Source organism: Monodelphis domestica, chromosome 8 (assembly GCF_027887165.1).
Source record: "Monodelphis domestica isolate mMonDom1 chromosome 8, mMonDom1.pri, whole genome shotgun sequence".
In the NCBI taxonomy this organism is placed as follows: domain Eukaryota; kingdom Metazoa; phylum Chordata; class Mammalia; order Didelphimorphia; family Didelphidae; genus Monodelphis; species Monodelphis domestica.
The window spans coordinates 34,480,152-34,504,199 of record NC_077234.1 but is presented as its reverse complement, the minus strand read 5'-3'; the positions used below and the strand labels follow the sequence as shown (position 1 = coordinate 34,504,199).

At 43.2% G+C, this 24,048-nt stretch overlaps 1 protein-coding gene across 1 annotated transcript in view; it reads right to left on the bottom strand.

Annotated features, from left to right (window-relative positions):
* Positions 1 to 24,048, bottom strand: part of FNDC3B (fibronectin type III domain containing 3B) — a 323,317-nt gene that overhangs the window by 29,035 nt on the left and 270,234 nt on the right. The window contains exons 12-15 of the mRNA XM_056806864.1: positions 7,836 to 7,960; positions 6,543 to 6,717; positions 4,260 to 4,346; positions 1,118 to 1,256 (exon numbers count right to left, since the gene is read on the bottom strand). Of these exons, the coding sequence (XP_056662842.1) occupies positions 1,118 to 1,256; positions 4,260 to 4,346; positions 6,543 to 6,717; positions 7,836 to 7,960 (526 nt within the window). The remainder of the gene's footprint in view (positions 1 to 1,117; positions 1,257 to 4,259; positions 4,347 to 6,542; positions 6,718 to 7,835; positions 7,961 to 24,048) is intronic.

Here is a 24,048-nt window from a genome sequence, read left to right as displayed (position 1 = left end):
ATGGCTAGGTAATTCTTCCAAGTCCCCAGCACATTCTTAATCGTTCTAGAACTCTTCCAGGGTTCCACGGAATTCCACTCGTGTACTAAATTCCTGTCGCCCCACGCTAATGAACTCGTAAGCCCATTGATAATCCTCTAAACGCCAAGAGTCAAAATCTACTTATGTTCCCTGGGGAAGAGGGAGACCATTAGCTGTTGGATGTCAGCGGAGAAGCAGAGCCTGGGTTCAGATCCTGAGAGTCTGGGTTCAGACCCTGCCTCTGAGACACGCTGCTCAGGTCATCTTATTTGGCCTCAACCCATCTTGGTCAAGAGAGTCCCTCAACTTGGGAAGTCCCGGGCCTGGCTACAAGACAGTCACACATGCCCATCAGTTTCCTGGAAAGGGTGTACATGTCTAAATAATGACATGCAAAAGGAAACCTTTTATTCCCATTCAAACTGTGGTTGGAGTTTATAGGAGACCGGATGGAAGCAAAATATTTTAATTCTGCCCAGAGTAACCTCGTGAATAATAGTTTTAAAATTCATCTTTAAAACCCCCCTACCCCAGATGTGTGACCTTGGGCAAGTCACTTGACCCCCATTGCCTAGCCCTTACTACTCTTCTGCCTTGGAACCAATACACAGTATTGACTCCAAGATGGAAGATGAGGGCTTAAAAAAATAAAGACCCCCTACCCCAGATGTGTGACCTTGGGCAAGTCTCTTGACCCCCCATTGCCTAGCCCTTACTACTCTTCTGCCTTGGAACCAATACACAGTATTGACTCCAAGATGGAAGATGAGGGCTTAAAAAAATAAAGACCCTCTACCCCAGATGTGTGACCTTGGGCAAGTCACTTGACCCCCATTGCCTAGCCCTTACTACTCTTCTGCCTTGGAACCAATACACAGTATTGACTCAAAGACGGAAGGTAAGGGTTAAAAAAAATAAAAACCCCCTACCCCAGGAGAGCCAGGTAGCTCAGAGGATGGGTCTGGCCTCAGACACTTCCCAGCTGGGTGCTCCTGAGCAAGTCACCTAATCCCCACTGCCTCGCCATTACCGCTCTTCTGCCTTGGATCCCATACTCAGTATTCATTCTAAGATGGAAAGTGAGGGTGCCACCTACCCCATTTCACACTGAAGCCATAAGGTGTGATGAGCCCCTTAATAAAGGGTCGAGTCGGGGGTCCTGGCCTGTCAGGACTAGTTGTACAAACCAAAACTTCACTTGGAAAGCTTCTTCCTTCCACATTAGAAGCAATTAACTGGAAAAAAGCAAAGGGGAAAAGCAGAGACTATTAATGTCAAAGCTAGGAATTCCCAGCCAACAATTCCAAAGGAGGCTGAGATAAAAGGGTCAGGACAAATGAAAGTGAAAGTCACAGACACTCCAAATGTTCACAGGATACACAGCATGGAGCCCAGGGGGCAGTGGCCAGAGAGGGACCTGGGTCTGGACGTGAGTGCCCATAGTTCCTTACTCACCTGGGTGACCTGGGACCCAGCCCATAATTCTTAGCTGTATTGGATGGACCTGTAGTCAGGAAGGCTGGATTTCAAGCCCAGCCACAGACACTCACTAACTGACCCCGGGCAAGCCTGCCACCTTTTTTTGCCTCAGTTTCCTCATCTGTAAAATTGAGATAACAGAAGCACCAATTCCCCACGGTTGTTGGGAGGATCCAAGGAGACATGCAGTAGTAGTAAGGATGAAAATGACATTTTATTTTCATTTTTTCCCTAAATCTAAGATCCTACTTCTTGCTAGAATTCTTGAGTTAAGACTCCCATGTATTTAAAAAGCAACATTTAATCATGAAGGTTAGGAACACTTAGACTGGCTCCTTCTCGTTTCTCAGTCACCGAGGAAAGGAGCAGAAAGTTTCCTGAATTTGTCATCAGTACACAGAATGTACTTTTAAGGCAGGAAGTAGGGATTAGCAGAAAGAGGCCAGGAAGACCCAACCTTGCCTCCGAATCCTACTGGCTGGGTCTTCAGATTATAAAATATAAATATGTATAAATGGAAGGAAATTCCAAAGAAGGCTCCCATTCTTCCACTGATTCAATCACAGGTGGACTCCCACTTCCCCCCAGGGTCCAGATGATGGGGGACTTCCACCTATCTAGTTCATTATGCCCCACACCTTCCAAAGAGGCTTAAAAAGGAGACATCTTGGGCTGTTAAATCTCCTCCAGTTCTAATAGAACGGCAGTTTCATCATTAAAAGGACAAATAATCAGCAAATTCAATTAACTTCTATTTTGTCAGGACCGTCCAAAACATAATTAGCGTATGCTTTGGAAACTGTCGTTCTCTTGGGCCTAATTATTAGGAAAGGAGCCCAGAGAGTTTCATTTTTGAGAAGCAAAGTATTGGTTTTTACTCATTAAAAAGGCTTTGTTTCTTAATCTTCCTAAATACTCAGTCAATCGAGGAACAGAGGTTCATTTATACAACGGTTTCTTTCGTGAAAGGAGCCTCTGAAAGAATTTTACCAAGCCAGACCCCCATTCCCTAAGAATTAGAAGGAAAATTTTTGGGGAAAAAAATATACAGTTAAAAAAATAAAAAGGGCTCATGGTGCCATCTTGTGGAAAGAGATCAGTAGGACAAGTGTGTGTTCTGGACTGCATGTCAAAGTATGGGGGAAATTTTTTACATTAAAATACTGTTCCTTTTTGATATATGAATGACCGTGGGAAAATTAGTGGAAAATGAGGATTATTAAATTGCTTAAAAAATGTGCAAATTCTTCCCCAATTTAATAAGAATAAATTAAAATACATCCAGATTGTGTAGCCATCTAAACCTTTCAGGGAAGAAGGATACGAATCAATCAATCAACAAATATTTAGTAAGCACCTACTATGTGCCAGGAATCCAGACAGCAAAAATAGTCCCTGCTCAAGGAGCTGACATTCTGTCAACTGAAAGGAAATCTTCCTTCAATCAACAAAGCCTTGGATCTGGGAAGAATACTGAACATGGGACATTGTATAGAGAAGGACGGAGGATTCACTGGTGGTTTTTGGGGGAGTGGGTTCTGGGTCTGTGATTGAGTCTATGTGACAAACTCCCAAGGCGTTTGCTTAGAGAACTAGAAATTCTCCCTACTGGCACTGATCTCTACCTTCTCTAACTGGACGTTTAGAGAGCTTGGTTTGGGGCACTGAGTGTCTGAGGGAGGACTTGAACTCACATCATAGTACAGTCTCCCAACAAACCCTGCTGGATAATAATGTCCAGTGACCACAGCACACAGAGCATATCGCATTATTCTTTTTACCAAATACTACTTTGTATTTTAGTTTTTTGGCAACTCTCCGAGATGGTAAATTGTGGTGCCTTGTACTGAAGGAGGGAGTTTCCACGCAGGAATTCTCCACATTAATGAAATCAATGTCCCTATCCCTTCCCTTAGAAAGGCTGGCTTCTTTGCCCTTAATTATCAGGCCATAAGACACCAGGATCATTGGCTTATGAACTAAAAAATAAAGGAGAAAACTTTTTAAAAGGAGAAGAAACAGAAATGAGAAAATAGAAAGGGGAGATCATGGAGAGATGAAGAGGAAAGAGGTACACCTGGAGGTAAAAGGGTCAAGACTAGAGTTCTGGAGCATCTTTAGATCTGAAAAGATGGAGGTCATTTGCTTCCTCCTTCAACCCTGTTGTTCTTTCTTAGGGTGAGTATAGGATGGCCCTTAAGGAACCCTGGAAAATTCACTCTGCTCTTCTTAAGCACAGGATGGAAGTCCAGAGCAGAAGAGAGAAAACTGCATATAAAAAAGTACCATAAACACCTAGCAGTGTGTGCGTGTCTCTCTCTCTTTAGGATGGGCAAGAAGGCCAGGATCTTGGACTAGAGGGGTTGGGTGGGTTGGGACTGGAAGATTGATATTTAATCATCCATGGAAAGATTCAGAAGGAGTCAGTCAGCTTATGGAGAGCTTTGAATGCCAAGAAACATTTTATTTGGTTCTAGAGGTAGTCACTATAGTTTATTTACTGAGGAAGGGGTAATGTGGTCTATGTTTCTCAGAAATCAATATGGCGGCCAAGGAGAGAATGGATAGGAGGTGGAAGCGGAGGGCCTGCTCCAAGGTTGCGAGATGGAATGTGGAGGGGAAGTGAGAGCCCATGCTTGATCCTGGAGACAATTAGGAGTCACTGAAATCCATTAGTAGGAGGGCAACATGATTTTGTTAAAGTCCTTGGTCACCTATGTGGTGGAGGAGGAAGAACTTCAGAGCTGTTAGGAACTCACCCTGAATTTATACTGTGTGCTTCTCTTCAGATTCTTCACAGTGCAGGTAGCATCCTCTCCAGTGTATCTTGAGTGGAAAAGGCTATCCTGAAGGGACAGAACCAGAAGGAACCATCAGGACCGTAATAGCTGCCCATGAAATCCTCTGCTTTTAAAAACCTGGCTGGCTTCTTGGAGCTGATGATTCCAGGCCTCATCTGAGTCTGAGCTCTTGCAACATGGCTCAGAACTGCAAGAAACAGTCGTTCTGGAAGGCCCCCATACACAGCTGGGTGGTTTTCAGTCAATGGACCATGTCTTTGTGGCCTGGTCAACTCTCTTGTAAAGGTGGGGCACCAAGCCAGGGTTCATGGGCCTGATACTAGGAAGACCATTCTCCACTCTTTTCTTCTTAGAGTGCCAATTTTCCCTGGGAGAGGCGGGAAGGGGAGTCCATTACTTAGCCACAGAGGACCCTTCTGGGCTCACCCTGGAGTAGTGGTGGGAGCTATGAGGAATGAAGAGCTCACTTGCTGTTGGAGACCATGTGGATCAAGGAAAACTCTGTTTTTGGACCTCAAAGACCTGAGTTCAAGTCCTGTCCCAGCTACTTAGCCCACAGAAACTTGAGAAAAGTCACTTTTCAGGCTTATTATAGTGCTGATGCCTTTCAAGTATGAATGAGTTTGACCAGATGGCCACTGAAGTCCCTTCAAATTTGTATCACCCTCATTATCCTCATCTATAAAAACGAGGGGGGTGAAACAGATGACCTGGGAGGTCCTTTCCAGTCGTGTAAACCTATTAATTAGCCTAACATCCTAAGAAGAGTTTCAATAGGAGTAAATAAAGATGAATGTATTTGGGTCATGGCCATGGGCCAAGCATTTGGTATGAAGTAAAAGACCAGAAAATAACAACTCGAAATGAACAATGATTTTTTCAGAGAATCCACCGGCTTTAAGCTTATTTAGATTCATTAAGCAATACATAATCTTCCAAAAAAAGAGAGAAAGAAAGACATAGTCTTCCAAGGAGAAGTGAAAATACAACTCTCCTCCTTTATAGAAGAAACGATGGGGGACTATGGGTTTGTTGATGAGATTCTCTCTCTCTCCCTCGTCTCTTCCTCTCTGTCTCTCTCTCTCTTTCTTTTCCTCTCTGTCTTTCTCTCACTCTCATTCTCTCCCCTGTCTCTCTCTCATTCTTTTTTTCTCTCTCTCACTGTCTCTCTTTCTCTCCCTCTCTGTCTTTCTCTTCCTCTCTCATTCTCTTTTTCTCTCATTCTGTCTCTGTCTCTCTCTCATTCTCTCCCTCTCTGTCTTTCTCTCTCACTCTCTTTTTCTCTCTCTCCCCCTCTCTTTCTTTTCCTCTGTCTTTCTCTCTCATTCTGTCTCTCTCTCTCTCTCTCATTCTCTCTCCCCCTCTGTCTCTCTCATTCTATCTCTCTGTCTCTCTCATTCTTTCCCTGTCTTTCTCACTCTCTTATTCTCTCTCTCTCTCATTCTCTCTCCCCCTCTGTCTCTCTCTCTCATTCTATCTCTCTCTGTCTCTCTCATTCTCTCCCTCTGTCTTTCTCACTCTCTTATTCTCTCTCTCTCTCATTCTCTTTCCCCCTCTGTCTCTCTCTCTCATTCTATCTCTCTCTGTCTCTCTCATTCTCTCCCTCTGTCTTTCTCACTCTCTTATTCTCTCTCTCTCATTCTGTCTCTCTCTCCCTCACTCTCTTTTTCTCTCTCTCACTCTCTTCTCTTTATCTCCCTCTCTTTCTCTCTCTGTCTCTTTCTCTCTGTCTCTGTCTCTGTCTCTGTCTCTCTCTCTCTCTCTGTGTCTCTCCCTCTCTGTCTCTGTCTCTGTCTCTCTCATTATAAGGGATGGATCATTTGGGAGGGATATGATCATAAATAAAGGTGAAGTAAAAATGAAAAGTATCACTAAAAAATTAATTTTTGTGAAGAGTCTGGTATATAAACTGCCCTTGATGGGATGCTCCATTAGCCCACGTAGGTAACTGTGAGTGAGGACTGTGAGAACACAGGGCCCTCTTCTGGCGAAACTCTAGAGAAGATGCTTTCTAAGGCCGCCTGGAGATTGGGGAATCCCTGCCTAGGTGCCCCATGGAGCGAGGCACTGGATCTGTAAGCCGGGTTTCAAATCTTGTCTCAGAACCTCGTTGTGTGCATCTGGCCACATCCCTTCTTTGGGGCCTCGGTTTCCTATTGTCTAAGACGAGGGGATTGGATGGGACCAGGCAGATAAGGATGGGCTGGAGCCCTGGAGAGTGATGGAGGTGCCAGGACTTACGTGGTCTTCCTCCTGGATTTCCAAGGTGTAGGTGATCACCTCCTCGGCCGTGCAGCCTTCCGGCTTATTCCACTGCAGTGTGATCCACGTGACCCCAGCTCGCACGAGTCTCGGGGCGCAGGGCGTCTGAGGGATGTTCCCCGAGGTGTAGTACACCATCTCTTGGCTGTAGCCACTGCAGAGAAAGGATACCCATGAGCCAGAGGTCTGTAAGTCAGTCAGTGCTCTGGGTGAGGGTGTGCAGCTCCCTTGAAGCCGGATTACAGAGGGGAACTTTCCTCCGGGGAGGAAGCCAGAAAGGAAGGGTTAAAAAAAATGACACCCGCCAGGATGTGTCTTGAAGGCTAGTGCAATGCAATGCCATCCACTTCTGGTACATCTATGTGCATCGCATAGCAGCCAGCCAATAAACATTTATTAGGCACCTACTATATGCCAGGTACTCTGCTAAGTGCTGGGAATAGAAGAAGAGGCAAAAGTCACCCCAGTCCTTCAGGAGCTCCCCTGACTGAAGAAGCAGCCACGAATGCCCGAGGGCAAGGAAGAAGGCATTGATGGCATTGACAACAACTAAAACAGCAAAAAGGACTGTGGGGCAAATGCAGAGTGAGCTCCTTTAGGACGACGCTTCTCTGCAGCCTCCTGGACCACAGAGCCTTTCTCTTTTGGCTTAGAGCCATCCTCAAGTCTCCTACAAGGTGGATCCTGGGCTTGCTGGATGGCTGGCTTTAGCAGTCCAGTCTTTCTCCACCTACACCTAACTGAAAAAGGAAAATCCATGAAAATCTTGTCCAAGTGATGAAAGGAGGCAGAAGCAAATCACTTAAAAAAAATAAAATAAAATAAAAGAGCTGGGATTACTTTCAAATCTCAGACCGTTAACTATTGTTTTTCTTGGTTCACAGAGGTCCCTAGTGGCGTTTTCACAGAACAGATGTATTCTGGTAACCCTGGGAAGAACCCACAGAGCAGCGTTTAACACCTCATAAGAGGTCCACTCCTCCCATTCTCCACCTCAATATTCCTAACTTAGTTTTTCATAAAGAGAATAATAATTTGGGAGAGTACAAAGAGTGCCAGATATGGCATTCGACACCCTGGGTTCAAATCCCAGCTCTGCCATAGTCTACCGTGTGGATTTTGGGTAAATCAGTTAAACCTCTCTGATTCTCAGTTCTTTCAACTGTAAAATGGGGACCAAAGTCCCCTGTAGTCCTTGATCTGTGAGGTATTTGAGCACACGCTTGAAGGTCACAAGGAAAGTTGGGAGGCTGAGGTGGGAAGCAATGTTACCTGGTGCCGATGTCATTTCGAGCTGCCAGCCTGAATGTGTATCCCATTGCTGGACAAAGCTTGGTCAACTTGCAATGTTTCTGGCTCCCAAAATAACATTCTCTGAAGCCACTGTTCCTTTTTCCCTAGAAGGGAGGAAAACCCAAAGAGTATATCAATGCTAGTTTCATAACAATCTGTTTCCTTTCTTAGTTTTTCATGAAGAATGGTGGTGCTGGGGAAAAAAAAAAGCAAGTCATGTGCCATAAAAGGTCCTTGATAACGAAATCTTTTTTTTTTTCCCTACAACAGCAGCTCTGAAAATGAGATCTTTTCTCTGCCCCAACATTCCCTATCTAAAGCATGGACATCACCATCATCACAATCACCATCAACACTATCACTATCATCATTACCATCACCACCATCAATATCATCATCACCACCACCAACATCATCATCACCATCATCAACGTCATCAATATCATCATCACCATCATAACCACCTCTACCATCGTCACCACCATCAATGTCATCAATATCATCACCACCACCACCACCTTCATCACCACCATCATCATCACCACTACCATCATTACCATCGCCACCACCACCACCATCATCATCACCATCATCACCACCACTACCATCTTCACCACCATCAATGTCATCAATATCATCACCACTACCATCATTACCATCATCATCCCTATCAACGTCATCAATATCATCACCACCACCACCATTGTCACCACCATCAATGTCATCAATATCATCACCACCACCACCACCTTCATCACCACCACTATCATCATCACCATCACCACCAACATCAACATCATCAATATTTCTACAGAACTTTAGAAGTTTGCAAATCACTCTTACATAATCATCTCATTTGATCCTCTAATAACTTCCTAATGGTAGGTGATATTTCCATTTTACAGATGTGGCTAAGAGGAGTTAAGTGATTTACATAGAATCATACAAGTGTTTGAGGCAAGATCTGAAATTAGATCCTTTTGACTCCATGTCTAGCACTACATCTACTGTGCCATCTAGGGTTATCTTCTTAGGTCTCATTTTCCTCACTTGTCAAACTGAAGGTTATTCTTTAGTTCATAATAAAACAAAAAGAAAAAAATTAACTGAAAGGGTTGTACCAAATCCATTTGTATACCAAGCACTCCCATTTGATATCAACAACAAACCTGTTAATTAGGTTCCTCTGAAGCTCTGAGCTTAGCTGGCTTCAAGTTCACATGCCAAGTTATAGGACACCGTAGCAACCACTTCCTCCCATAATCCACATTATTTTATCTATGTTTTACAGAATAGGAAAACCACAAGAGGCTACTTAGAGGAAATCCACTTTGGGACTTCAAACCTTAGCCCTAAAGTTGACTTGGCTGCCTCCCAACATCTTCAACATTCCTTTCGATAAATAAAAAGGAATCCCAAGCATCTAGGCCGGTCCAGCGGGCCACAGCCATGAGGCAGCCTCTCTTGCAAACAACACATCTGAGGTTCTCAAAAAGGCCCAAGAGGAACTGTAATTCTCTGAATGTTTGTCTTAGCCCATGTCTGACTTCCAAGTCCCATCCTGGGATATTCAAATCTCATTCAAACCTGAAACAAACAGAATCCATCCGTGCTTGGAGACTCGGGTCCCCAGAGTGAGCAGATTAAAAAAAACAAACAAACCTCAGGGGATGAAGAGTCAAGTTCAATCTGGAGGGAAAAAACCGACAACAAAGAAAGCCCAAGAATCCTCAGCTCCGACTCTTGGGAGACCCATTTTTCCATTCATTTCTGGGTTCACCCAACAGCATGCAAGCTCACCAAGGGCAGGAGATTGTCATTTTTACCTTTGTATTGTGACTAGCAGAGTGAGTGGTGAATGAATGCCTATTGATTAACCTTTCTGGCAAAACCTCTTACCCCCTTCCCTTGGCTTCTCTTAGTATTCTCCCACAAACTTTGAAATTCAGGCATATGTTGCACGTATTTGATATTTATTTCTTTGAACAAGCAGTAAAACCCTCTATTTCTACCCCCAAGTTTCCACACTGCAATCTCCTTAAGGGTCGGGAAGTACTTAATTTTTTGTCTCTGAAGGACCCCACATTTAACAGAGTGCCTAAAAAAGTGCTTCATTTGGTGTGACATTCTATAAGTTCCACCATTTTGATGGCTCCACAGCAAGGCAGAACAAACAGGCTGGATGGAATAGGGAAGGCAGGGCTCAGATCCAGTCTTAGACACTGACTGGGCCAGTCTCTGATCCTCCTATAAAATGGGATAAATCCGATCGAGTGAGGGTTTTATGAGCCACTGTCTGAAAGGTGCTAAAAGAAGCTGCTACAGGATTTGTTTCTGCATCGTTCAGTATCAGCTGATCAACAAAGATTCATGGAGGATTTACTACATATCAGGCACTGAACTCAGCACTGGGGAATGGACACAAGGACGAGGAAACAGCTTTCAAAACTCTTGTCTGAGACGAGTCAGTCTGTCCTGAGACGTTCTCTGAAAGCCTGCTCGGTGCCGACTTGGAGAATGTTAAGCTAATACAACCATTTTATTCACAGAAAAAGGTTTAAACAGGGCAGATTTGCATCATTGCACCCAGCATCTGATTGTACTGTCCAAGAAGGCTGACACGTTCCACATTCATTTTAGACCGCCTCAGATCACTCCTTCCCTTCTCCAAGGTAGTCATGCTACAGAGCCAAAAGTTTGTGCCTGGCGGGGACAAAGGCGCTCGGCGCTTCTAAAGCCTGCCCAGGCTCCCCCTCGATGCCTCAATGGCCCATCCCTCTCTTCTTTCTAAGGCCCCATTGCCTCTTCCTGAAGCAAAGAACTGTGGCCAGCAAAGAAAGGCTGGGATGTCCCTTTCTAAGATGACCACCATGAAGAGGTGGAACCCTGTAGGTGAATGGAGAGGGAATGTGGTTCTGGGCAAAAAAGAAGCCTGGCAACAATAAAAATGATAACCATTGGAATAGAATCATAAACACAACTGCTGGCCCCAGGCACATGACACAGAAAAACAAATCCAAGAACATCTTCAATAGCAGTCGCCATATTGAATTCATAACCTCCAAAGGACACAGAATGAAAAACATTCAAAACTAAGAGATGTAGAGGAGAAAGGAAAAAAAATTCCACATGGGAATAAGAGAAGAAACATACATACATCCTTCTCCCCACTAATGGACGTGTCCCAAGGATGCCTACAATGGTCTGAGAAAAGATAAGCTGACATTTGGATACTTTTATTCAATCGCCAGAAGTGGACATTTTATCCACTGGTACAAGACAGTCTGATAGAAACTAGACCTAGGATTTCATTGGCCCAGACAACTCCCATGTGAAGAATTCCTTCTGTCCATGCAGGCTGGCACTCTAGACTTTTTTTTCCTTTTCTTTTCAAGTATATAACTTTATCATGTAATTGTCTTTTTTTTTAATCTGGAAATTTTTATTTAATTAATTAATTTGGGATATTTTTCTATGGTTACAAGATTCATGTTCTTTCCCTCCCTTCCTGTAGACAACATGCAATTCCACTGGGTAAAACTCTAGTCTTAAGAGGGTTGCCTACAATATTGTGAGGTCAAGTGATTTCCATAGGATCCTAAAACCCAGATAGATCAAAGGTAGGTTTTCAATTCCACTTGTCCTGGTACAATGGCCAGCTCTCTCTATACAACACTATTCTGCTTCCCAGAACAACAGATATACAAGAAAAATATCGGAATAGACTCAGAACCATTTCTATCTGAATTTAAATAAAAGAAATGAGAATCAATAATAATCAATAATAAGTATTATATGTGAGACACACACATACACTCCTTCACTGCCTACCATCTCCCGCAATCAGTCTTCCCTTCCATCAGCCCACTGCCTCCTTCCCTATATACATTCCTTCTCAAAGAGCTTACATTTTATCTGGAAGGATGACAAAACAATGATAAAACCAACCATATTATCTCGGTAGGCAGTGGAGCATTATGGCTAGAAAGTTGGCCTCATAGCCAGAAGTCTTGGATTCAACATTGTAACATACTACTGGTGTGGCCCTGGACCAGTCACAGTCTCTCAATGCCCCCAACAACCCTCTAAGGTGGAGGAGAATAAGTATTTATCTGTTTAAGTACAAGAACTCCTATCACTTTTCTACTAGCAGCAATGCAGTGATCCAGAACAATTCTGAGGGACTTATGAGGAAGACCACTATCCATATCCAGAGGAAGAACTGTGGGAGCAGAAACAGAGAAGAAAAACAACTGCTTGGTCACATGGGTCGATGGGGATATGACTGGGGATGTAGACTCTAAATGATCACTCTATTGCAAATATCAATTAATCAATGACACATATAAGACCCAGTAGAATTGTGTGTTGGCTATGGGAGAGGGATGGGAGAAGAAGAGAGAAAGAACATGAATCATGTAACCATGGAAAAATTTTCTTAATTAATCAATTAAAAAAATAAAAAATAAAAAGAACTCCCATCAAGAGATCTCAAACCAGTGAAAATTACAATGCAATTGTCAACTTTGCTAGAGGCAGTCATCAAATACTGAGTGATCTACATGGACAAAATCACAAGTTTGGCTCAAAATGATCACTGTAGACAAGCAATTCTCAACTTTTGCATGATAATTTCTAGAGCACTTTCAGGTTTTTTAAAATAATGTCTCATTGTATGAGGTAGATGGTCCATGTTTTATTAGACCCATTTTATAGAGGAAGAACCAATCATATGTCAACAAAAGACAGAGCAGGGATTTGATCCCAGGTCTCTGGGAAGAGAAGACTGAGGGGAAAACACAGAAATTGCCTTCTAGTAAACGTTTTAAGGGCTTTCACGTGGAAGAGACTTGTTCTGGTTGGCCCTAAGGCATGAACAGACTTGGAAAGGGTAGCCGAGTCAAGTCAACAAGTCTTAATAAGTGATTACTATGGGCCAGATTCTGTGCTCAGTGCTGGGGTTACAAAGAAACGGGGGAAAAACACCCTCAATCCTTGTCCCTGCTCTTCAGATGTCCATAGTAGGATGGGATTGGAGGAAGGGACAGCATGCAAACGACTCTGTATAAAGAAGATATTGCTGTTTTTAAGTGGGATCTAAGGGACTCTGGAGAAGCCAGGAGATAAGAGACAAGATGGTAGACACAGGATGAACTTCAGGAAGATTGTTCTGACAGGTAAGTCAGTGAAGATGGGAAGAGGTCTCTGAAGGCTGACAGCTTCCAAGGAAAGATCTCTGGATGGAAGGACCCAAGAAAGGAACTCTAGGATGGTGAAAACTAAGAGTTCTAGACATCTTTTAAGGTCCTTTTCCCCAAGCTGGAGCTTCTGGGAGTCTAATGCAGCAGGTTTTCTGCTCCAGTAGATATCTGAAGGACATCCTACATCAGTTTCCAGAAGTCATTCAATATTGCTAAATTTTTATTTTCTATTCTAACACCTGGTCTATTCACAAGACAAACACATCATCTCTGACTCATTTAGGCAAATGATACCAAATCATTCATGCTGGCAAACTACTTAAAAGAAACCGTTTCTCAGGATGTACCTGGCCCAGAGACTGTCAACAGAATTAGTAAGATCCAGCCAGGCAGTTTCTCAAAGTACCGTAGAGATTTCTCCAGGAAGGGCTGGTCGGACAAATTTGAAGAGGAAGAAGAATGTTCTCTAGGGAAAATTCACTGGTGCCACTGGCTATTTTTTCAAGTAATAGTAAAGAAAACAGATAGATTAAAAGCATGAAGCTAAAGAAAGCTGGCTCTGAGGAGGAGAAAAAGGGCAATTTACAAAAAATATGAAATGCACCCAGATGAAACCTAATCCGCTATCAAAAGAGTCCTTTGTTGAAAACAACTAATAACCCTCATCTTCGGAGCTCAGAGGCAGCTTCTGGCAGACAGATCAGACTTGGGAGATAGTCACCTGGTTACCTGTTAGAGACCTGATACGGGTGGTGACAGTTATGCCTTCCATCTAACCCTTTCTTCCCAGGGGACGGATGCTCTGCCCTTTTCTTATTTCATTTCCTAAAATGCAACTGCAGAGTACACGATAAGCTCCAACAATACTTAAGGACACCTAACTTCCATGCTTTTCTCCTACGAACACCATCTTTTGATTCGTTTCCATCTCAATCTATCTGATCTTTAAAAAATAAAAATCAGGTGCTAAATAAAGTAAGAATCATGAAACCCTCTCTCTCCTTCAACTCTGCTAAATCCCCCCAAATTACTTGAGGTGGGAAGAAACTGGATCCTTCTTGAAGAGATGTAACCACCGAGGTAGAAAGATTTATTGGCAGGAGAACTGTATGTGTCATCGTTTTCATTTCATTCTCACTAACAGAGTGGGCAAAGCCGTATCTTGCATCTGTTCAATGTGGATAAGGGTAGCTGGGTGATATAACTTTGGTTTGTCTCCCACCCTGTCACCCCTCCCTATGCACCCTCCATGGCCAGCTGAGGGATATTCACCTTGAATTATTCAGGGATCTTAGCATCCACTCATCTAATTAATAGCTGCATAATGGAGAATACTGATTTTGAACCTGGGTCCCTGAAAGGGTAAAACAAATGGACAGGCTGAGAAAGGATCCAGGATCGTGACCAACAAAGAGATGCTCGAATTCTGTCATTTCTGATGACACTGACATGGCTGCTCTCTCCATCAATGGAGGTCACAAATGTGCCATGTCTCAGCAGTGGCCTTCTCTTTGTTTGTGGCACTGTCTCTCCCCTGGCACATAGTCAAGATTTCAAAAATGCTTTGTGGGTGACTCTTCTACTCAGAATATGGAAATTTGACTATTTAAAAAAATTTTAAGTCTAAAATTTAAAATGTTTAAAAAAGAAAATAAAATGAATTTTCACACATTTCATTTGACTAAATACAAGATGTATTAAGTGCTTTGCAAATACATGGTGCCAAGGATACAAGTAGACAGTCCTTGCTCTCAAGACACTTACTTTCTACTGGACTGATACAATATGTAAAGAGAGAGAGAGATATGTGATCATTTCAGTAGGGAAGAAGACTCAAAGAACTACACAGATGAAGAGACTTCCTGGAGGAGGTGGAATGAAGAGGACCTTGGATGGAGCTGAGTATTTAAGAGGTGGAGGTGAGGAGAAAGGGCATAATATGCATAGCCGTGAATGTGGGAGATGGCCCCTTGAGTTGAGGCCACTCATGAAAATAATCGCTTTATTAATTTTAAATGTAGTGGAAGGTTTCCTTGGCACGTGTACAAGACGGGTGAAACCATCACAAGTGGGTTGCTTTCTGCATATGGGCCTTAATGAACAAACATCCAATCCTCACTCATGAAATAGATACAAAACACTCATTAATCATTATGACCTTCCCTCCCTCTTTGCATTTTGACTGTCAGGAGTGATTCCACAGATTGCACGGTCCTCTGTTGATCTGGCTGGCATTTCCCATTACATTGGCAATAATAAGCTGAGAACGGTTGGTGTTTCCAATACTGTTGGCACTAATGAATAAGGCTGGCTGGTATTTGCAATCATTCTTACATTAATGGATTATAAGTGACTATTTTCTGATTTTTAACTGCATTAGTCCCAGCACACAAAAAAACCCAAAACATGAGAACAGGCCACTCTAGTCCTGATGGAGGACGTGAGACACCTCTGTATTTTGTTGGGATGTCATCAATGTTACCATCATCATAACTTGGCATTGCACAAGCATGTTAAGGTGGCTGAGATGTACCCAGAGAGTAACAAACTGGAGAAATGTGGGTGTGAATCAGCTGCAAGTCATTGCAAACAATGGAAGAGGAGAAATTCTGTGAAGGATGTTATCAGAGAAATGCTTAGCAGCATGTAGAAGATAAGCAAAAAAACATATAGGCTGGTCTAAGAGCAGGAGTGAGGAATAGCTGATATGCTCTTCTGGGGGCCCCTACCATCCCCTCAATGGCAAAAGCTTGAGAAAGGCCATCACAATATGAGTGACAGACCCCTCTCTTTCCTTCTTCCCCAATCAGTGGAGGATTGAAGGGAAGGTGAAGACAAGAGTCACACAGGATAGACAGGAATGAATGCATGGTGGCCTTCACCATTGGATTCCCCAATCAGTGGTGGATAGAAGGGAAGGTGTAGATAAGAGTCACACAGGATAGACAGGAATGGATGCATGGTGGCCTTCACCATTGGATTCCCCAATCAGTGGTGGATAGAAGGGAAGGTGTAGACAAGAGGCACATAGGATAGACAGGAATGGGTGCATGGTGGCCTTCATCGTTGGATTCCCCAATCAGTGATGGATTGAAGGGAAGGTGTAGACAAGAGTCGCACAGGATAGACAGGAATGGGTGCATGGTGGCCTTCACCATTGGATTCCCCAATCAGTGGTGGAGAGAAGGAAAGGTGTAGATAAGAGACATACAGGATAGACAGGAATAAATGCATGGTGGCCTTCATCATTAGTTCCCCCAATCAATGATGGATAGAAGGGAAGGTGTAGATAAGAGTCACACAGGATAGACAGGAATGGGTGCTTGGTGGCCTTCACCATTGGTTTCCCCAATCAGTGATGGATAGAAGGGAAGGTGTGGACAAGAGTCACACAGGATAGACAGGAATGGATGCATGGTGGCCTTCATCATTGGAGGACAGAGCAGTATTAGAGCAGAGACACCTCAAAGACACCACATATGCTACCTTGTTTTATCTTCACTATGTAGAGATAGTAATACCCCCATTTTATAGCCAAGAAGACAGAGGGCCAGGGAGCCCAAGGAATTAAGTCCATAGTCACCATGGGAAGAGTTTGGATTTGAACCTGGATCTCTCTTCTAACACCCTTTCCTCTTCCAGATATTGTACTAGTCTGAGGCTTGTCAGGATCTTCCCAGTCTCTTTCAGGTTCTGATATAATTATGTATTATGTTATCATGAATAATATTAAAACAACTTGTATTTATATTGTACTTAAAAAAAAAAAACACTCCTACGCTCTGTCTCAGAATCAATACTAAGTATGGGTTCCAAGGCAGAAGAGGAATGAAGGCTCGGCAACTGGGGTTAAGTGACTCGCCCAGGGTCACACAGCAAGGAAGTGTCTGAAGGCATATTTGAACCTAGGACCTCCTGTCTCTAGGCTTGCCTCTCTACCCAGTTGGCTGCCCCTTTATATGTTAAGGTCTACAGAGTACTTAATATCCTATCATAAGACCCACACAACTCTGAGGTAGATTTTAGTATCCCCATTTTATGGATAAACAAACAGAGACTCTGAAATGCCTTATTCAGGGTCACAAAAGTAGGACACATCTGAGGCAGGCTTTTCTCAGACATTGCTGCTTCCACCTTTAGCACTCTACCCACTACAGGCTGGTGGACTCTCTTATATGCCCAGGGATACACAGGGTCTTTGAGCTAAGGGAGCCCCTCTGGCTATCTCCTGGCCTGGGCTGCCTTCAGACCCGCAAACAGACTCACTGAGGATCTGTAGATGGCTTGGTGTGTCGGCAACAGCCCCGATCAGCTCGTCTGTCAGAAGCAGCCACGTTAATTGAAATAAAAAATAAGGCTGTGGCCGCCAGCTGAACAGGAGCCAGAGCCAAGAGATTGAGTCTGTGAGTGGTCTATATTTAGAAGCTGTTCCAGCACGAGCAGACCCCAGGCAACATCAAAGACACATGTTGGCTTCACAAGTCAAATGAGCATGTATTTCTTCGGGGAAAAAGGGGCACATGGCGGCCGTGGTGGGGGTGTTGGAGACATGTGACACTCTACAGTCTGGGTGGCTTCAGAAATTCTGCGGTGCCAAACCCACCCTCGCCCCAAAGTCTTTGTTTTTCTTCTGAGTTCCAGGGTGGTCAACAAGATGCGTGTGTAAATGGCAGGCAGGGGATGAGGTAAGGGGTTTGTATCTACAAACTAGAAAATGGTTTTGATTCAATGTTGTTTATTCTCAAGCTAGAGGAAAAAAGCAAGGAGCATTGGACAATTCCCAGCTCGAAAATTCTCTCCCAATACCTTCCATCAACAGCTTTCAGTTGAGTCAATTTTAGGTCAGAAAACACACATCATATTTACCTATCTATAATTCCATCCTCTAAATTCTATCTATCTATCTATCTATCTATCTATCTATCTATCTATCTATCTCTATATCTATCTATCTTCTCTCTCCCCATCTATCTATCCATCCATCCATATCTATCTATCTACCCATCTATCTCATCTATACAATTATCCATCTATCCATCCATCTATCTATCTCTATATCTATCTATCTATCTTCTCTCTCCCCATCTATCTATCCATCCATCCATATCTATCTATCTACCCATCTATCTCATCTATACAATTATCCATCCATCTATCTATCTATCTATCTATCTATCTATCTATCTATCTATCTATCTATCTATCTATCTATCTATCTATCCATCTATCTATCTATCTATCTATCTATCTATCTATCTATCTATCTATCTATCTATCTATCCATCTATCTATCTATCTATCTATCTATCTATCTATCTATCTATCTATCTATCTATCTAATCTCTCTACTCATCTATCCATCCAGCCATCCATCTACTTATCTATCATCCATATCTATCTATCTATCTATCTATCTATCTATCTATCTATCTATCTATCTATCTATCTATCTATCTATCTATCCATCCATCCATCCACCTATCTATCTATCTATCTATCTATCTATCTATCTATCTATCTATCTATCTATCTATCTATCTATCTAATCTCTCTACTCATCTATCCATCCAGCCATCCATCTACTTATCTATCATCCATATCTATCTATCTATCTATCTATCTATCTATCTATCTATCTATCTATCTATCTATCTATCTATCTATCTATCTATCTAATCTCTCTACTCATCTATCCATCCAGCCATCCATCTACTTATCTATCATCCATATCTATCTATCTATCTATCCATCTATCTATCTATCTATCAACTGAACATTCATCTGTCTCTCTACCTCTCTACCTTTGAAGGGCGAAATATATCCAGTAGGCCTTTCACACTTAAAAGCCTACGACTCTGGCCTCAGACACTACTTAGCTGTGTGACCCTGGGCAAGTCATTTGTCTATAATGTCAACTGCCTAGTTCTTATTGCTCTTAAAAGTGATACTTCTTCCTTCATTCCCTTCCAAACTATCAAAGATTGAAAAAAAGGTGTCATGTGCAAAGGAAGACTTCTATAAACGGATGCAAAGTGAAGCAAATAGAACCAGGGGGGAAAAAAATCAACATTCTCTAATAGTAACAATAATAAAAATCAAAATGGAATCCAAGATGGCAGCCTAATGACTAAGTTTGGTCCCAAAAGAAGTATGAAAATTGAGCCAACCACCTTCTTTCTTTGAAGTACAGGGGAACTAAAGACCTTAAAATTGTACAATGATGTTGGATTTGGTTATGATGGCAGAAGTGATTTTATTTATTTATTTTTTTATAAAAGAAGTCTTTTTAAAATTTCTTTGTGGCAAGGAATAGTTCTTTGGGTGGGCATAGGATGAACGGACATATTGATATCATAGGAAATGAGGGAGATGTAAAAATAAAAGGCATCAATAATTCAAAAAAATGTATGCCTTCAAAATATCATGAACTTTCTGTGGTTTGCTTCAGGATGAAAGACAACAGAGCCCAAGTGATGAGTACATGGTATGGTGTCAGCCCTTCACATCTCCCAAAATAGAAGTAAAATCTTCCAGACAAGTTTTAATAGAAATCAATCCTTGGGAGCAGGTAGACCTAAAGCTCTGCTGGGGCACAGATTCACATCTGGTTACGAGAGACAAATGTGTTTGTTTTGTTGAAAAGGGAAGTGTGTGTGTGGGGAGAGAAAGACATGAAGCAACTTGTTTTCTATCTACTCAAGGTAACAGAATGTGTTTGAGGCCCAGAAAAAAGAATCTGTGCATCACATTAGACTGAGTCAGGCTCTTCTCTGTCTCTCAGATGAACTATTTTAAAATGAAAAACAAAACAAAACAAAACACCCAGCTATGGGTCTAGTGCAGTAGCTTAGCTGGGCCACAGGTGGCAAGGGGCAGCCACCCGAAGCATTTGAGCCCTCCAGTCATGGGGAACAGATGAGGACGGAGCCTCCATCCAGCGTGCTTCTCGGGGCAGACTCCTGAAATGGGGAGGTGGGGGTCTCCAATAGCGCGGCAGTGAGTACCCCTTGTCACTGGCTCCTGGGCACCCACAAACCCTCTTGGAGGCCAGTTGTTCTCGGTCCAGTTATGAAAGTTGGGACAATCTGATGGGAGTCCTAGGACGTGATTCATTCATCTTTCTCGAGATGGAGATGGAGACAACCTCCAGGCCAGAATCCCAAATCGGAAAGGACCTCAGAGGTCAACTTGTCCAACTGGTACCTGACCAAGAATCTCCTTCAGAACCTGCCAGACAAACGGTCATCTCGCCTTTTCCTTAGACCCCCAGGACCCACAGAAGCAGTGGGATGCCTCTGCTCCTCAGGAAGTTTTTCTTGATATCAAATCTAAATTTTCTTCTTGGCCTCTTCCATCTGTTACTTTTAGGTTTGCCTTAAGGGGCTAAACATGCCAAGTCTAGCTGTTCTTCCTTGGGACGGCCTCTCGAAGGCTTGGAGGCAATTATCTGGTCTGTTCTCACCTTCCTCCTTCTCCTCCGAGCTTCTTTTCTCCAATTCCTGGAGATAGTCTCAGTTTATGAGTTTTTTTACTCTGTTACTTGTAACAGAAAATTCAAGTAAAGGAAAGGTTTTAGGTGACTTAGGGGTCCAAAGTGGGGAAGGAAATACTGGATTCAGAGTTCAGAAAATTTGGGTTCCAATCGTGAGCAGCCACGGTAGCCTCAGAAACAAGGTGACAACAGCTTCTTCATCTATAAAATGAGGGGTCGTCAATGGGGTGCTCTCTGAGATCCCTCCGAACTTTAGATCCATCTAACTGTGTCAACTTTTGTTCTACTGGCATGGAATGAGAATGCCCCCTTTCCAATGTTTGCCCATTCTCTAGTCCAGCTGACTGTTCTTATTAGTCAACAGGAAACCAGATGCTACAAGTCCTTCTGGGTCTGATGGAGTCCCTTCAGGCTTTTCCTTGGGAAATTCATTAGCCACAGAGGAGACAAAGCATTTTCTCAGTATTTCTGTCATGTTCTATCTGGGGGTTTCATTAAAAGCAAGCCCAAATAGCTACACGGCACAAAGCCACCACCGTCTCCTGAGCCGCGGCAATCCTGCTGAACATTTGTTAATCACATCAGAAGCTCTTTCTCCTTATCTATCTCTACTTTTTTCTACCCAACTTCGACTCGCCTTCTCTGCCTTGACAGGTTCCAACTCAGACCATGAAGTCAAAAGGGATGAACTCATCCTAGATCAATCGGGCACCATGGAAAGGCTGCAGATGCCAAGCCCAGTGGGAAACAGTATCTTCTCCAATGAACGAAGCACTTCATCCACATTTTATTATATACTTTTATAATATATTATTATATGCAGGGAGGACTGCACTTCTGGCTATTTCGACAGCTCTAGAGGTTTGTTTTTCAGAATATCCCTCTGTGGGGAGTTTTGGGTTTTTCTTGGTTTTAGCTGCAGTGGCATTGGTTTGAGTGGGCAGGATCTGCAAGGGCTGAAGTAATGATGGGTGGAGCGGAGAGGTTGAGTGAACATCCAATGAAATGCTGCCCAGGCTGGAGAGGAGGACTTGGGGCCAGGCACAGACTCATGAGAAGACCTGTAAGTCCATGACAAGATCTGTTGGGGCCACTCACTCTGGCCTGCTCACAAGTCCTTAGGAGAGAAGATGATAGCTGTTCATACCACTGGCGTGGGCCAAGAACCCATGACAAGCCTGCCCAATGGGTAGCATCTCTCTTGCCATCACCTTGTAGAGTGCTCCAGCCTGTACCATGGCCTGGCCGCCATGATGGACTCCAGAACACAGCCCTATCTGACCTGCGGCTCATCTCTTTTCTATGTGTGGTCCACCCCAGTGAGAACAGAAGATCCTTTTTCTCCCCAATTGTATTGGCAGCCTAAGCAAGAGTTCTTGGCACATAGTAGGTGCTCAATAAATATTCATCTACTGTGTGCTAAAGCTCCTGCTCTGATTTCTTGGACCAAGGGGAAATTAGTATAAAAAGATGAGCCACATAAGAATCAATAAAAAAATACATACAAAGTCCATTAGAAGTATTCAAAGGGAGTTAGTAGTTAGAGGAGCCATGAGATGAGTTTTGGGGGGAGTTAGGAGTCCCAACTGGACAGTATTCTGGCCCTGAGGGGACAGGCAGAAGTGAGAAAGCGAATGGTGTGGGCAGGGAAAAGCCAAGAGGTTGGAAGGCTTTTCACTGCGACTATGACATACCCAAGGCCCAAAGATCCTCCCTACTAGATGAGACCTGGTCCTGATGGTGAACTAAGAGCAACGGGAGCAGGCAGATATAAGGTCTAGTCCAAGGAGAAGTGGTGGTGAGCCTCCAAAGCCTTCCCTGCCTGTTCTCACAGACTATCACTCATTAGCATCAGGAGGGAGGCGGAAATGTAAACAGGAGGGTTTGCGACCAGAAGGAAATTAAAATATGAGGATGACTCATGCAGCTAGTCAAGGTGGAAGCTGCCCTGAAAATGATATCCTGCCTTTAACGATACTGCTCTTCACCCCAAGGTAGTATAGGAAAAATAACTTCTGGCTCAGAGTACCAAAGAATGGGAGACAGAATTCCGACAGGCCCCAGAGCCATGGTAGGGGAGCCCCAGGAACAAGAACACTAGCTACTAAAGGCACGTGGCGAGGACTGGGTCAAGCGGTATGTTCCCTGGAAAAAGCCAATTCAAAAGCTGCAGAGCAGGCCCATGATGCCTAAGAGTGACATTCTGGGGACTCTCTAGAATCTCACTTGTGTTGGTTGTGTCCCAGTACTTAGAATTTAGATGGCCATTCACTGAGTTTCCTAATGGGAAAGGAGACCTGCCATGCCTTAGCAACTCAGTAGGATGGAAATGCACTTAGCCACCTGGTTGCTAACCCTAAATAAATTATGGCAATATTCTTGGCCAACAGGGCCAGTACAAGTTGAATTAAAAAAAAAAAATAAAAGCACTCTGCAAAGTTTCAAGTGCTAAAAAAATGCAAACTATGTATGTGATAAAAGCTGATAGCATTTATGGAGGGGCAGCTAGGTGGAATGAGAGCCAGGTCCAGAGACAAGAGGCCTTGGGTTCAAATTTGATTCCAGACACTTCTAGCTATGTGACCTGGGCAAATCACTCAAAACTCCTTACCACTCTTTTGTCTTAGAATCAATATCTACTATTGATTCTAAGAAGGAGGATAAAGGTTTTTTTAAAAAGTGCTTTCAACGTCATCTCATTTGAGCCTCACAACATAAACAAGGTAACTTTGGGAAGGAAGGAGCAGCAGATTCCTTTCAGGTGATACACGATTCCTAAGAAGGAGATGGAATGAGCACTTTTTGGTTCAGACTTGACATTTTATTGATACAGGAAACGGACCAGTGTTCATTTCTCAACTATGGACTAAATGGCATTGAAGATCCCATCCTGCTCTATATCTATGGCCAATAATGAAGAAGGGAGGGAGGGAAAGAAAAAAATAGAAAGAAAATAAGAAGGAAAAAAGGAAATAAGGAAGGAAAGAAAAAATAAAGGGAGGGAAAAGTAAAGAAGGAAGTCAGAGCAATGATCCAAAGATGGAACTAAGCATGGGACCCCAGGCTGTCTCTGCTGGGGTCTTTGTGACCAGAAGTGGTCATTAGGCATTATTTATACTTTTCTACTGAGACCTACAATCCGATCATTTCTTTCCATCATCCTGCCAAGCCACTACTATTATGGATAGAAAAAGAAGGCCAACAACTGAGTCACCATCGCCATTTCCTGTAACACCTGGGTTTTCCTTGAAGGTCTCCCATCCAATTCCTCTACCGGTTACCACAACTTCAATTAACTCATGAAATCACAGTCCAAGGTCAAATGGCCACAGGAAATGAGAGAGAGAGAGAGAGAGAGAGAGACAGACAGACAGACAGACAGACAGACAGAGACAGAGAGAAAGAGACAGACAGACAGAGAGAGAAAGAGAGACAGACTGATGCCTGGTGTGCACACAGAGATGAATGCTTCATGTGAGAGGATCTAGTGGCAAAAATG